We start from the raw sequence: 16,773 nt of genomic DNA, 5'->3' as shown, positions 1-16,773 counted from the left end.
GATTTTCCCAGGAGCATAGGAACATTGAAATTCACATTGTGTTTCCCAAGTCATGCAACTTCTTCAGCAGTGCTGTTATCCAGTCAGTGCTGATTTGTGCTTTATTCATGAGCCTTGTAGCAAAGTGTCCTGGGTTCAGCAGTAGCAGTCGTTTTTCTCCTGTGTTCCAGTGCTGTGGTTCTGACTTTCAGCTTGGGAACAGCGCTGATAACACCAATGTTTTTAATTGTTGCTAAGTAATGTTTACGCTGGCCAAGGACTTTCTGAGTCTCATGCTCTGCCAGGGAGGAGGGGAAGCCAGAAGGAAGCAGAGACAGGACACCTGACCCAAACTAGCCAAAGAGGTATTCCATACCACAGCACGTCATGCACAGTATATAAACTGCAGGCAGTTATTCGGAAGGGCTAGATTACTGCTCAGGTTGGGCTGGGTATCGGTCAGCAGGTGGTGAGCAGCTGTATTCTCTTCCCTTGTTATTTCCCTTATCATTATTGTTATTGGAGGTAGCAGTAGTGATTTGTGTTATACCTTAGTTACTGGACTGTTCTCATCTCAACCTGTGGGAGTTACATTCTTTCAATTCTCCTCCCCATCCCTCCAGGAGCTAGGGGAGGAAAAAGTGGGTGGGGGGAGTGAGTGAGCAGCTGCGTGGTTCTGAGTTACCGGCTGGGCTTAAACCACGACAAAGACAAAACTGATTTTAGAGTGGGTGAAAGGAATGGAATGAAATCTCCTTATAGGTATGAATCTCCTTAGAAGTTTGAAAGTATGTTGACTAGATTTGATTTTTTTTTTCTTCTTGCTCAGAATTGTTAATGTATGCACATAACAGCTCTTGCTGTAGACTTTCACCCACTCTACTGCACGCGTGTCACTACTCTAGCATGTTCTGGCTTTGGGTGGCAGATACAAAGCAGCCATACTGCAACCCAGTTGTTGGTCTGTCAGCAGCAACTTGATTTTTCACTATACTTCGAATCCTATTACCTGCATAACTATCTGTGGTTCCTCTGTCACTATTACATTGCTTCTATTCTAGACAAGGACCGACTCCCAAATAACTTACTATTTTCCCTTTTCTTCCAGACCATGCTTTGGCCTTGGCTGTCAAAAACATGTCTGTTTCCAGAGGACTTGCCATTTTTGCTATGATATCCTTTGCTTAAGGCCATTCAGAGCTTTCAGAACTTAAGTAATTTTACTCCTTTTTTTTTTTTTTTTTCATTTCTCACTCTCTCCAAATAGCTAAACGGTTCAGTTTTGACAGCTATCCAGTACTGAATGATTCATTTGGCTGGCAGACATGCTTCATTAGGTTTTGCTTCAAACTATCCAAACAGCTTAAGCAAACTAGAAGGGCAAATAACTCTCAAGCTGCACTGCAAGTCACTTATCAGTGTCTACCATTTTCTGATTTTATTCCACCAAACAGAATTTGGTTTGCAGCCCTCAGAGCAACATTCTATCATTCATTCTTGCCTAAAACTCTTTTGAGCCTTGCTCTGCTTCCTCTCCTTTATACACAGTGAAGCATTTCAGAAGCAACTGCAAATTTTCCAGCAGAAACTCTGTATCCTGTAGTTTTCCTGGCATCCTGTTATAAATGTGTTGAGAGAAAAGCTTTAGAAAAAAGTATCAGGAGCAGTGAATGGTCGTATGTTGTTTGCTTTAGCAACATAGAGGGCAATAACATATTTTTAAACTTTCTTATTTTAAAAAGCTTTTAGTTTAGATTGAGTTTTTTTTCAGTTTCAAAGATGGGAAATTGTAATGATGAGGCATGCGTGAGTCTTTTACAGTGGAATCAGAATGATGGTGTTTCTGGCAGGAAACAAGTTGCCTTCCTGTCTATGCATAGTAAGTTTCTAGCTGTTCTAATAGAACTATGAAAAAAAAAAGCAACCTGAGTCTTCAAAGGCTCAAAAGTCCTGAGAACACACAAACTTAATTTGTGAAGTTGCAAGTTTTTAAAGGTGTTTCTTCATTTTAGTACCACATTGTTCATAATTTCTGATGAAGTTGACATAAGAGTACCAGTTCCATATGTTCTAAGGCTACAGGATGAATCTGTTTTGCAGAAAGAATTCCATAGCTGCTAAGCAATGATGTATGCTATTGCTAAAAGCACTGTTAAATGCAGCATAAACAGCTAGATAATGTATAGCATAATAATGCAATCTGCTACCTCTTTGTGTAGCACACTTCATAGAGAAAACATTCCGAAAACCTTTTTTTTCCATTTTCTATTTTGGGGAATTTGTGTGCATTGTCTTTCCTTCCCATTGCTGTTGCCCTTGCTGTGCAAGGAATACAAGATGTTAAACCAAGCCTTGAGTGAGGTGATGACATGAAAATTGTCATAGGATGAATAAATTGTAGAAAGGGTTAAAAATGATTCAAGCAGCTTGTTTGGGTGCTGTAACATGAATTCTTTAGAAACCAAGACAGCTTCATAAGAAAAATGTCATGCTGCTTTTTTTTTCTCCCCCATCTTCATTATAATAGTAATTAATACCTAAATTCCAGTTATTTCATGGGCATGAATGACCAGCTGAGGATAATGACCCTCAGCTTTATCTTGAATAAGCAACTTGTGCCCATTTATCACTAATCTCCTAAAATTATTCAGCAGTCCAATTATATTACTTACTTACTCAGAAATTTGGTAAACATGCATAAAAGTACCTCTGTAATGTTTCAAAATTATTCTGTTCACATCTATTGTGCCACTCTTTCTTTTTTTTTCTCCTTCTGGTTTAATATTACACTGCACAAAAGGCAAGATCCTTGATTTTGAGCCTATTTAGGAAAAGGACAATGGATACTGTTTTCAAACGTTCATCAGGGTTTTATATTGAAGTAGACATGTAATATCAAAATTGATGCAGAAATCTAATTGTAATAAATTGTATTAAGAGACTCTATCCAAGTAGAAACTCAGTTACATCAAAAAACATTAGTTCTAAATAAACAAAAATAGCAATGGTCAGAGACAGGAGTTATATTCAGCTGAGTGCTGTAGCTCTGTCATGGTTTAACCCCAGTAGGCAGCTCAGCACAACACAGCCACTTGCTCACTCCCCTGCAGTGGCATGGGGGAGAGAATCAGAAGGGTAAAAAGTGGCTTGAGATGAAGACAGTTTTATAAGTAAAGCAAAAGCAGAGCAAAACAAGGAATTCATCTGCTATTTCCCATCAGCAAGTAAATCCTTGCCAGTTCCAGGAAAGCAGGGGTCCATCACACTTGTTACTTTGGAAGATAAATGCCATCATTCCGAACATTCCCCTTGCCGCCCTTCCTTCTTCCACCAGCTTTTACTGCTGTCCTACAGTATGGAATATGCCTTCAGTCAGTTGGAGTCAGCTGTCCCCGCTGTGTCCCCTCCCAGCTTCCTGTACACCTCAAGCCTACTCACTGATGGGCAGTGTGAAATGCAAAAAAGGCTTTGATGCTGTATAAGCACTGCTAAGCAATAACTAAAACACTGGTGTGTTATCAACACTGTTTTCATCACTAATCCAAAACATAGCACTATACAAACTACTATGAATAATTTTAACTATCCAAAATGAAAGAAATGGTGGTTCAACTTTAGTTTTGTAGAAAAACAAAATTGTTGCAATGCAAGTAAGAATAGAAGGAAGCAGCCTTCATAATCAAATGCATATATTAACATTTTGACGCATTTTTTTAACTTTGCTCAATGCAGTCTTTTCCACTGTTATCGTGGTTTTAGAATTAAAGAGCAATCATTCATGTAGGTAGAGGTATTTCATGAAGAGGAAAACTGTCAAGTCTGTCTCTAATGATAGCTATATGTTTATAATGTTTCCATGTTTATACTGTGAGGGTGGTGAGGCACTGGCACAGGTTGCCCAAGGAAGTTGTAAATGCTCCATACCTGGCAGTGTTCAAGGCCACTTTGGACAGAGCCTTGGGCAACATGATCCAGTGTGAGACATCCTCGCCCACGGCAGGGGTGGGGTGGAACTACATGATCTTAAGGTCCTTTCCAACCCAAACCGTTCTAAGATTCTATGATTCTATGTTTAACTACTCAAAGAATAGCTTGAGCTATTATTTACAGAAGGATGGTATAGCTCAAGAATGATAGTAAATCCTGAATTTAGACTCTCTGGGGCAACCCTCATTTGTATTGGGTCTATGGTCAATGGGTTCATCATTTGGAAACAGAGATGCATTAATGGAGCATTTTCTATCTGCACAGTCTATGTTATCCATGTATTCTTCACCATTATTTGACCTTTCTAATTGTGTTACATGATTAATGGATTCAAATTTCTATTTAGCTTAGTTATAATGTTTTTTACTGTTGTAGAACATACCAAACTAGACAGTAGATGAAAGTACAAAGCTCCAGTGATCCCGGAATCTTAAGTAGTTTTTTTTTTTTTTTTTTTTTATTTATTTAGTGATATCTAGGTAATTTAATACACTCCTCTACTTTTTATCCCATTCTGGCACCACTTCCTGCTAATGTTAATTGGCATTTTCTGTTGTTTTCTTCTTCCAAATAGTTGTCTATGTTGATTCCTACTTCTTTTATCTCGCACATAGGAAAGAAATTGTTTTGGCCAGCAATATTCATTAGTCATACCAGCATTCTGTTGACTTGTACTTCTCCCCAGGGGGGTAGAAAAGTCTGCAAAGTACTTAATTTTATTTGAATATCCATGGCTGCAAAAGCCTTCAATCTCCTCACCTGCAGTTCTGATGGCTATCAGCTGAGGATCTATGTAGAACTGTAAGAATGCTGCCCTATTCATACAGATCAGCAGTCATTACATCTTTTGTGTTAGCTGTCCTTCCACAAAGAGGCTGTATTGGCCTACCTTTCCCAAGTCTTTTACAGAAAATAGAAAATGGAGAAGCAACATGAACAGACTTCCTGTTAATGGCATAGTGGAGTTCTAGGGAAATAATGACTTAAAACTGGGGAAAATGTATGACTTGGATACTAAGGTATTAGCCGCTGTGCATGTCAAAATCAGATGGCCAGGTGTGAAAAACTTACGGCTAACTGATTTTAAGAGACTTGCAGGAATGTTCTGGTCACTTCAGGGATGGCCAGTAATCTCATGACACAGAAAAAGGATGTGCATTTTCCTGATCTTACAATTCCATGAGAAAACTTTTCCCACTTTGGTTAGTAAGTCAGTCTTTTCTCTTTTCTTCTTAGGCATTTTTTCCTGTGAATCAGAATGATAGGGACTGTAGCTAAAACTGTTTGTCCCTCTAGCAGTTAGTCAGCATCAAGATGACTAGATTTGGCTAGCATCAGGCCTGCTAGGTATTAGGACTTAGATTTAGAACCTGGCTGTACTTCATGACATTACCTTGTGCAGAACAGAGGAGTGATCCAGAGATCCATCTGGTGCAAGTACCAAAATAATCCATGATAGGACTGTCATTGATGCAGATCCTCTCCCCTCACTCAGCTGAAGATTCTCTTTAGCAATGAGGTATGTGGAAAGGTGCATTTCACCTCTTATTGGAAAAAATGAAGGAGCATCTGGCCTGAATGTTGGCTTACTGGTAGGTATCGAGTCGCTGGCACAGTTCAGCGATGAATATAGAAAATTAAGTGGTCTGCTGACAGTGGAAGTAGTGAAGTCCACACTGTCTGTAGAAAAAGTGCATGTTTATGAAGCTGTCTGTCAGCATTTGGACTGTGAGAATGACTGTTTTCAACACCAGGCAGATGGCTCTGATCCCTTGCAGAGATCGCATGCCCTGATCTCAGACATTCTTATATGAGCTTCACATCTTTGAGTATAAGCATCTGTCGTCACAGACTTGTTTGGCTGAGATAAGATGGGTTTCCTCTTGCAGTTCTGATGCATTTCTTCCTACCAGTTTGAGGTAAAGGTTTACTTTGAGACTGACTTCTGCATGTCTGAGATGTCTGCTTGACAGAGTTTTTGTATAGGACATAGGTGAAGTCTGTCAAATAATACCAAATAAGAAGGAACCTTCCTACTCACAGTGGTTCAGAAAGCTCACTGTAGTCTGGGATCACTCTTGTGCTGTCAGACCAGTATCTTATACAGCTGCTGTAAACTAAACACTTTGAGTTGAAGTAAAGAGGAATTTTTCTGTATTTCGTTTGAATCTTCAATGGTTTGGTCCAGCTAAGGCAGTTTGACTGAGAAGAATGTAATAGCTTTCTATGTCACAGCAAGATGCTGTTAAAAGGAATTTTGGAAACTCTTAGGCTAAGCGAAAGACAATTTGATAGTTTTTGAAGAAATTGAAGACAAGATTGGCCTCAGTGTTCGGAAATTGGGGCCATACAAAGGTTTCCATGCAGAGAGACATTGACAGGCTTGAGGACTGTATGTTGTGTACTCTGTTGAATATCATGAAGTTCAACAAGCCAAATGTAAGGTCCTGCACCTGCATCAGTGCAATCCCCCCCCTGCAGTCAGTCTATATCACATACACACTGAGGGATAAAGGGATTGAGAGCAGCACTTCCAAAAAAGACTAGGTGACACTGGTGAGTGAAAAATCAGACATGAGCTATCAATGTAGAGGCCAGCACTTGTAGCCTGGGCTGCATCAAAAGAAGTGTGACCAGCAGTTCAAAGGAGGTGATTCTCCCACTTTGCTCTCATGCGATCTCACCTAGAGTACTGCATCATGAGATCTCACTTAGAGTACTGCATCCACATCTGGATTCCCAGAAACTGCAAGAAAGATGTGAACCAATTAGAATGGGTCCAAAGGAAGGCAGCAGAAAATGATCAGAGGGCTGGATCGTATCTGCTGTGAAGAAAGGCTGAGAGAGTTGGACTTGTTCAACCTGGAGAACAGAAGGCTCAAGGGAGATATTATTGCAGCCTTTTAGTACTTAAAGGGGGGTTATAAGAAAGATGGGAGAGATATTTTTTGCCAGGGTACAGAACAAGTGACAGCACAAGGGGCAATGGTTTCAGACTTAAAGTGGTTAGATTTAGATTGGACATAAGGAACAAGTTTTTTACTATGAGAGTGGTAAAATACTGGAACAGGTTTTCCTGAGAAGTTGTAGATGCCCTTTCCTGGCAGTGTTTAAGGCCAGGTTGGATGGGGCTTTGAGCAACCCGGTCTAGTGGAAAGTGTCCTTGCATGTGGCAGGGGGATTGGACTAGATGATGGTTAAAGCTCCTTTTCAACCTAAACCATTCTATGATTCAATCTTTTGCACAGGTACAGTGCCCCATTAAAAATTATGTTGTCGACATATATGGGGCTGAATGATAGTTTGCTGTCAGCCTTCAGCCTATTTTGGTTGATTGATTCCTCATGTGTTGAAGTGTGCATGCAAAACTATAAATTATTTTTCTTATTTTTCCTTTCCTTATTACTGGAATATTTTAATGTGTGTCAGTACTTCAGTAATCAAAATAACACCGTGTTTGCTGAGGGACTATGTGTATAAGGGAAAGTTTGAAAGGGCTTTGGATATCTGGTTTACACATATCGTATACACGTAGCCAGGGAAAATTCTGGAAGAGGTCTGACTCTTGGAGTGGAGACTGTGGAGTTTTGAGACAAAAAGTAAACACCTGTTTTACTTTCTCATAGCACTGATTATGAAAAGAAGTCTTTACATCATATTTTCATAGAATAGTCATAACAATGAAGTATGACTTGATTATGAGAAAATGTTTACAAGCTGACAGAAGCATCTCCATCACTTTCTGTGCTACTTTTCTTGCAGGCTAGAAAGGAATTTGAAAGAACTGATGTTAAATACAGAACTTCGTAGTGCTTCATAGTCTCTGGATATACATCAGCTACATAAGTTAAAGCTGAGCCACAAATACATTATGTTGCATTCAGGCCTCATTGACCAGCTGTGGGAGATCTTTGCTGCTCTAATTCTATTTGTGCACAATGCAGACTAGTCCATAAATCTTGTGCCAGAGAGTCATTAGACAAATTAATTCCCTGTGTGTATCATGAATGATAGAATTTCACCTGGAGATTTCTGCATCAAACTCTGTTGTAAACCCTGATGTAAAACATTTCTTTTGATAGACTTCTGAGTTTCCTTGGCTTCTGCATCATCCTTGTACAACAGATTTCTGCTGATAGCACAAAGATCGATTCCATACCTGGTGACTGTGAATAGCAGGGAATTCTTACTTCCGACACATACTAACTGTGGATTTCTTCCTGTCTCCCCATCTCCACCCTTCCATCCCTACACCCTCCCCCTTGCAGGTATCTCTACTATTCAAGGGAAACAAAGAACTATCCAGCAAAAGAAGAAAACTTGTAATTCTGAACAGAAGGTTCAGAACCGTTCCTAAAAAAATCAACCTGCCTGTACTTCACCTGAGGCTATCTGATTACCAAAGGGACAAGTCTGGCCCATAAAATAGCATCCAGATGGAATGCCAATGCCGGACAGCTTCAAGGGACCTTGAGTGATATTTCAGGATGCTATTAACTTTTTATCTGTTTACAATATAAGCACTTTACAGGGAACATTGGGAAGGTTTATACTGTATTAGAAAAACTCAGTTCCCAACAGTACATATCTTCTACTTTTGTTAATATTTTAAAAGAATTGTTGCATAGTTAGGTTTTCTGGAATGATAGTTGAAAGCCTGTAACCTTATTTATATCCATGTATGTCTTCTGTTGGAAGAAAAAGAGCTTTGTAATATGGCCAGACAGAAAATGTATGTAGGTTCACTGTACCAGAATTAGATTAAAAAACATCTTCACAATTTTAATATTTAGAAGGAATTTCTCTCTTTCTATTTGGATAGTAACAAATTCTAATGCTGGTGTCCCATGTTAATACTTATTATTTATATCCAGCATAGCTTCTAAAATTCTTGTTATTTTAAAACCAGCTAGTTTTATTGCTATTTCAAAATGTCTGTATTATATGTCTATCTTTAGGCATATATTGTGTAGATTGCTGTATATAAAATGTGTCATGTACATTTATATACATCTATAGATACACATTCATTTAGTATTTAACAGACTAAATAAATAAAATACATGCTTTGCTGCTAGTCAAAGCTGTAGTACTTAAAAGTACTTCTGGAATTTCATAATTTATCAAATGTTGATAAAGATGTCTCACTGCAGTAGCAGAGAAGCTATTTTTTTGCCTACAGTTTAGTAAGGAATACTTATTAAGTGCAAAGGATTTTCTCGACAGTTGATACTTTGGCAGTCATAACTGTTGAAAACAACCAGAATGCACTTGGTGATATAGGTCTCCTATGTAGAAAATTATTAACAGTATGTTCATCCATGATTACTCATAAGTAAGTTGATACAGATGTACGTTGTGTGCTCTGGCACACCTCTGGCAAAGGTTTGTTTTGTTTTGTTTTGTTTTGCTTTTCCAGTGGTTTGTTTGTCACTATAAGTAGCTATAAGTAACTGCATTCATTTCCTAAAAATTCAAGTGTATTATTTCAAGATTTCAGGTGTGACTTCAACATTCTGAATTGTGAAGCAGTGAAAAAGAACCCAGTGGGCAGTGTAAAAAACTGAAACTCAAAAATGTATCTTCTTTTCACATATGTGTAATTTAAAAAGTCATCAGGTGCTGTCTCTGCTTCTATACAATGGTAGAGTAGTGACAGCAAAGGTCTGTTAAGGGTCAAGAAATATGATTTCTAAGGTACCACCTGCAGGTAGCTACAGTTTCCACCATGAATCATCATAGATGATGAATTTCCTACAGTGTTACCACTAAAAATCAATTCCTATACTAGTTCAGAGACATTTGCTTTGTTAGAATGGAGAAAGGGAATTCAGTATGGTTAAATCTGTTTGATTATAAAGTAATTCCATGCTGTATATGGCTACCAATGGAACTGATTACACTGATATTTTATTCAAAAAAACTTTATTTAAATTAAACCCTGACATGTTTGTTTTACTCAAATTGCGTATGAATTCTCATAATCATTTTCCATTAAAGTAATGAAAAAACAACCTACATGTGTCGTGGTTTAAACAAAAGTCAGCCATAAATCACACAGTTGCTCTCTCACTCCCCCCCTTCTTGCCCTCCCCCTACTCCCGGAGGGACGGAGAGGAGAGTTGAAAATAATGCAACTCCCACGGGTTTAGATAAGAACAGTTTAGTAACTAAGGTATAACACAAATCACTACTGCTACCACCAATAATAATAATGATAAGGGAAATAAAAAGGGAAGAGAATACAACACCTCAGCACCAGCCAACTCCCCCACCCCACCCCACTGAGCGCCAACCCATACCTCATCCAACCCTGCAGTCCCCAGCCCTTCCAGGGAACTCCCCGTTACCTCCCTGGGCATGACGTGCTGTGGTATGGAATACCTCTTTGGCTAGCTTGGGTCCGGTGTCCTGTCTGTGCTTCCTCCTGGCTTCCCCTGATCCCTGGCAGAGCAGGAGGCTCAGAAAGTCCTTGGTCAGACCAAACATTTGAGTGGTAACTAGAAACACTGGTGTTATCAGTGCTGTTCCCAGGCTGAAAGTCAAAACACAGCACTGCACCAGCTACTAAGAAGGAGAAAAATGACTGCTACTGCTAAACCCAGGACAACATGTAAACTATTTTAATATCTTTTTGCAGAAATGTCTTATAATTCTAAATTGTCAGAGTGTATTAGATGCCTTAGAAATAATTTGGGCCTTATTTCAAGTGTGTTTTGAAGTATCATTTTTTATATTTTTTCTGTATCTGTTTAATGTTCATTTGTACTTGATAGCATTATTTTTGTTGAGAAATAGAGCATGATTAATTATTCTTATTGTGTTTCTCTTGATGTATTTTTAGTGCTGTTAACTTTAAAGCAGTTTTTGTGCTTGAACAACTGTGGAAAGTGGAATACTAGCCAGTGACTGTCACAGGAGGGCATACTTTTCTCCAGTAACTACAAGCTGAGGGGTGGGTGGGTAGCATGTACACCACCAAGGCAAATCAAAGCAGAAAATTAGAGAACTTTTCTGTTTCTTTCCTGGTGTTCTCTAGTATGTTTTTAGTTTTTTTCCTTTCTCTGGCTGCAACTGAACTGACATGTTGACTGTTGTAGGAAAGAGATGACTTACTTTCAATGCAGGGCAATTAGCTGCCTCATAGAATTCATTATCTAAGTTAAGCAATTTATAGCATTAGTACAATGATGTTTTTCACTAAGATCTGCATATATAGTGTTTCACATAGTATGAAAAGGAACATGAGCTAGTTCTGTCATGTATAATGTCTGTATGGCCAAATTCTGTATAGGCACTCTAGAGAATATTTAGGGAAACAGAAACAAAAAATGAGTTGCCCAATATCATTCAGCAAATCATCATCAAACTGGAGAATGAGACCTACATCTCCTGAATTCCAGTCCAGTGCATAAATCATATCCTTTAAGGTGCGTATCTTTTTTTCTTGTATGCGTATCTTTTTTTCTTGTATGCTTGTACTCTTTAATGTAACCTGTGCAAGAATCAGAGAAACAGGCATAGCTGTACCTATTATATAGCCAATTAAAAAGGACTCTGCAAAGTGTGGTACTAACAATGCTGAAACACTGTACTGAACTGCAGCTAACTTTTGATTATTTGCAATTGGAAGTACTTTCTCAGGAGAATGCACCGTGTGTGTATTCTGTAGCCTGATTTACATATGTTTTGCTCCATCTGAATCATTTCCCAGTCTCCTGTCATATCCCTAAATAATCAAATGTTGACATTGGATCAAATATTAGTTTTATTGCATAAGAGAATTCTTATTTACAGCCACATAATAATGTATTTAATGAAAATTACTTTCAGTCATTATAGCTATAGTAGTCTTATTGGCTGATTATTGGTATTTCATATCAAGAAATTTGACAATTAGTTCATGAGCTTACATAATTACATTAGTTAAAAAAGGCCAACAACATTCCCTGCTAAGAATGAAAAAAGCATCAAGCATTAAGTTCCCAAGCTGAATAATATACACAGTTTTAGCATGTATGAATTCTGTCCTGCTTTTAGGGAGAACTGGCAATTCTGATTGTATTTCAGATGTGAAAACAGGAAACCATTTGAAAATGTTTGGGTTTGACTGTATGAATTCACCATGCATTTGAATTTAAAAACTTCTCAACAGAAAGTTTAATTGTTCAATTTGCCTTGTTAGACAACAGCAATTTGAAAGAAAGGTCCTCTAATTTATTTTGTTTCTTGACCTGCAGGAAGCTGAATCATGTCAAAGCTCTCTGTTCAGCTCTGCTCAACAGGATATGGTGAGAACTGTGATAAGAAAACTAGCAATTTTAAAATATTTGACATTTAAGTCCTCAAATTTCCTACCAAACTAAAAACTTACTTCTATTTAGGCTTTCTTGCCATATTTGAGCTAATTGTTCATTGTCATATTTTGACCTACCTGGGTTTATAATTTCCACCAGTCAGGACATGCTCCCTGAATTAAGCTGTAACTGGAGTTCTTCCGTTTTGCTTAAAATTTAGACTTACCAGAGCTTCAGTCTTTTATCTGCCCGTATCTCCGTTGTGCAATGTAAGCAAACATGGATAGTGTTTAGCCATAACAATGGCAGTTAGCCATTAACAATGGCATCACTAGTCTGCCACATTCAAAATCTTGTTTACAGACAAAGAGGAAGCACACATTTTTATATATATATGTGTGTGTGTGTATATCTAAAATAGATATCCATGATTTTTGAAATTAATCTAGTCGAAATCTTAGCAGTCTAATTCAAGAATCATTACTAGTCTAGATCTGTTGCAGAAAAAAAGGTTCCTTCTCTCTTGTATCATTTTTGTATGTTTGCTGATACACTTTACACCTTTGCCATTACTTCATTGGTCTGCAGCTCCATGATACACCTGGATTTATGATGTATGGTGCATTTTACTTGTACTGGACACTGCTCCTTTGCCATTACTTCATTGGTCTGCAGCTCCATGATATACCTGGATTTATGATGTATGGTGCATTTTACTTGTACTGGCTACTGCTCCTTTGTTTTCTTAGCTACCTCTGAACCCAGCTTTGTCTGCATTTTGTTGTTGATCATGGCTGAGTTGTTTCTAGTCACCAGCGCTAAGTCTGTCTCATCTCTATCCTCCCTTACCTGTACCCCTATATACCACATTCTGTGTCTCCACTTCCTAAAGCCTCTACTATACGACCAGGCTGGTACCTCTTCATCCTACATTATGTTAGTCATAAGTACTCATACACAGAGTAACTGCTTTTTACTATTTACATAAAACTATGGTTGCACAAAGATAAACAAAAGCAAAGTAAATTAGAGGTACACAGCAGGTCGGTTAGAGTAATTGCAAACACAGCTACACCAAGTAAAATAAAGATATATTCAGACAGAGCACAGCTGACAAGCCTCAGGCCTAAAGGCTTGCAAATTCAGTGCAAACCTTATGGCCTGTTGTTGGCTATGGTACTGCTGTATCACAGAGCTACATGGTTACAGCTTTCAGAACTTTTAAAAATGCAGACTCTTGCTCTTATAGCCTGTGTGCTGCTCTTAATGCACTCAGAAGGTACAAGTATCAACACAGTGACAATATTCCCATGCGCCTGAAAAGAAGGAAGACCTCGTTACTGAAGTGTGGTCACTATGGTTTGGCTGATGTATGATCAACAGCATTCATTTGAAGAGAGGGAATGTTTTAGAGCTTGCCAAAATGGTTAATTGCCGTTGCTGAGTGCCTGACAACATGGCAGAACAAGTGGTCAGATAGCTGAATTTCAGAGCAGCAAACACTGCCATAGCAGGATAAAAAGGAAAAGATGAAAACTGGAGATCCAGCACAAAAGACAGAAAATGAGTCTCTTTGCCAAAGATGTGGTCTGAATACCAAGGACTCGCTGCCTGTGCATCCGGTGCACATTACTGCAGTGCTGCTGGATGGGAGGAGAGCACCAGGTTTGTGAATGGAGCAGAACATGTTCATAAACTGAGGTGTTCCATCAGTCTTTAAGTATCTTGGGTCCTTGATAGAGGGCCCCATGAAGAGCAATTTGACTATTATATTGATTGAAAGTACTGAAAAGATCATGTTGACTATGAGGGTATACTATTGGAGAATGGTAGGTGAGATAATTTGGTCTGTGAGCCTACTTATTATTTTCTCATCTTTTCTACCTAATCCTTAGACAACATAGGGATGGAGTTCCCCCACAAACTACCTTCCTGAGTTTCTTCCTATGTGTAATATATATACGTTCTACAAATGCATACAGAAATCAATTGAAACAATACAATTACTGAAACAATGTTTGTTAACTTCACTTTGAAGAGTTTTTAAACTATGTTTTAATTAGCAGTATCTGTAATCAAAGGTTTATATTTCTTTAGCTTGATAATAATGATTAACTCTTTACCTTTTCTCAGACAGGTCATAATACAATGGAATTACACAAGATGATAAATGTCGGCAGAACATGTCAGTTTGATGTAGTGGGTCTGATGCTCTGGCCTGCAGCCAGTGACTCAGCATATGCCTGAAGGATTTAGTATTTAATATCTGTTGTGATTCATTTGTAGTCCAAATGCAGCTAATGAAAATAAACTGGAGACAGCAGTGTGCCAAGCAGAAGCAGGACTGACCAATTTTTCACCTCTTAGCAGTGTTAGAATGAATGAGCCTCTTCTGAAGACTGGTAGGAGCCAGCAGCGGCACAGTAAACCCCAGAGACTTTTTTAAAGCTCTACAACGTAATCTGTTAGTTTTAAATTATGTTGTGCTGAATAGATCGTATCTGCAATTAGGTTTGTATTGCAGAGAGAAGGCAAATAAATGAGGGAGGTGTAGCACTCTGTAACTGCAGACAGCTATTTTTAAAGATGTATTCAGTGAGTTTAAATTAATGTTGCCCTATTTATCATCTTCCTTTCTTTGAGACAGACATTTCCCATGCTCCTTTACATATGGTTTGAATACCCTGTCTGAGTAAGAAAGCCTGCAAGTCAATTAGAACTTTGCCTTGAGTGACCTGCCCACTGTCTTTCAGAAAGATTAAATGATGATGCACTAACGGTGATTTTTTAAAATTGAAAAATAATTATAGAATGGATGGAAATAGATGTTCCTGACATGGCGTGATGGACAATGAAAAATGCTGTGTTCGTGTTAATCAACAATGAACTTATTTCTCATAGCCGTGTTCTCAGTAAGAAGTGACTGCTGACACATGTTAGTGGAAATGGGTGAGTACAAACTTTTTTCACCAATAGAAAACTCACTTGTTGTTCAGACTGAACTAGGTGAAACTGAGTCTAATTGACAGAGCAGAACTGTGGGAAACTTATTAAAAATGCCTGAAAATGCAAAGCACAGCAGTCGTAATTAAGTGTTGTTCTGCTGAAATCACTATACATTGTGGGACATTTTGAGTATCTGATCAGGCTTCTCTCTATGGTTTCATTTGTTGGGACATGAGACTTCCCATACACAATAGATCTTCCTGTAAGTATTTCCAAGAATGAGACTCCATTAGTCTCTTTCATAAATTTTCTAAACCCTGAGGCTTTTGCTTCGGTGCATATAGAACTAGGATCAAAGAATTTCTACAAGGGAGGAATTCTTTCAGCTTTTTCTTACCAGTTTAACATAGGAAAACATGTAATATGGCTGCAGTATAGAGTTAGAGCAGTGAGAAAACACCCAGCAAACTGAGACTCTGCTGGTGGGTACTCAGGGGAAATGTACTTTGTTGAGACTATCACTATAAAGGCATTCTGGAAGTTGACAGTGCTCTTTTCCAGGGTGCTTAAAAAGTATGTATAGGTTTCAGTCAGAAGGAGTTTTCTTAGAGTTATTAGTAGTGGGAAAAAATAATCTCCATATGAACCTATGATGCAAGGAATAGTAACTGACTTCTTCAGACTATTTATTGATTGTCTTAACTTAGTATAGGGAACAGATATGTTCTTGTTCTTGCTACTCTTGTGGTTAAACTATAACCCAGAATAGAATAGGTAACCGAAACACATTGTTTAAAATCAGGGACCCTTTTCCCTCAAGAAGATGAATGTATGACAAGAACCTGTCTCAACTAGTCTCTGAAAGACTTGAGGTTGCCAGCTGGGGAAACTGTGCCAAAGGTGAAAAGTGCGCAGCGAGGAAGACTTCTTACTTCATCCAGAAGACCCCAGCCCAAGACCACCAGATGGCAGTGCGCAGGTGTAGAGGGGAGGGGAATGGTATTAATGAGTTCTTGGAACTAATTGTAATAATCTCCTCCTATGTTTGTGAAATCTGATAAATATGTATGTTTGTGTGTAATAAATAGCCAGCTTGTTGAGCTCTCGGTGTGTGAGTTAGGAGGAGCGATCCCCCTCGCACCCGGCGCCGCAATAAATGTACCTGCTTTATAACTCTTTGTGAGTTACGACGTTCTGTTCCGTAAATCACCTAAGCTGTGCCCAACCATTTTGGTATACAAGTTTCACTTCTAATTTTAAATTGACTCTTAACCTAACCTTTTATCACCTTCTGTTTCAAGTGCTTCATGTATTCCTGACTTGTTTTCCTTAGCCTATGAAGAGAAGGTCGCATACTTATGTGTAGAGAATAATGTCCTCAGGCTATTTTCCAAGATTTGTACTTTTGTTTTGTGTGTTTCTCTGTAGCTGCACTGTTCTTTTGTGCAGCTCAGAAAGATCTAAAGGATGCCCTTAGTTCTTCAGCCAAACATACCTGGCAACAAGCTGTATCTTTTGTTTAATGAAGAGGGGTTATGCATCTTTTGTGAATGTGTGCTTGTTT

General features: G+C 38.5%; 1 protein-coding gene across 1 annotated transcript in view; it reads left to right on the top strand.

Annotated features, from left to right (window-relative positions):
- Nucleotides 1-8,861, top strand: part of NEK10 (NIMA related kinase 10) — a 95,946-nt gene extending 87,085 nt beyond the window's left edge. Inside the window, exon 35 of the mRNA XM_065669211.1 lies at nucleotides 8,235-8,861. Coding sequence (XP_065525283.1) covers nucleotides 8,235-8,292 — 58 coding nt within the window. The 3' untranslated portion in view covers nucleotides 8,293-8,861. The remainder of the gene's footprint in view (nucleotides 1-8,234) is intronic.
- Nucleotides 8,862-16,773: the final 7,912 nt, after the last annotated feature.

Source organism: Lathamus discolor, chromosome 2 (assembly GCF_037157495.1).
Source record: "Lathamus discolor isolate bLatDis1 chromosome 2, bLatDis1.hap1, whole genome shotgun sequence".
NCBI classification, from domain to species: domain Eukaryota; kingdom Metazoa; phylum Chordata; class Aves; order Psittaciformes; family Psittacidae; genus Lathamus; species Lathamus discolor.
Note: the sequence above shows the minus strand (reverse complement) of the source record. Positions and strands in the feature narration are given on the sequence as shown.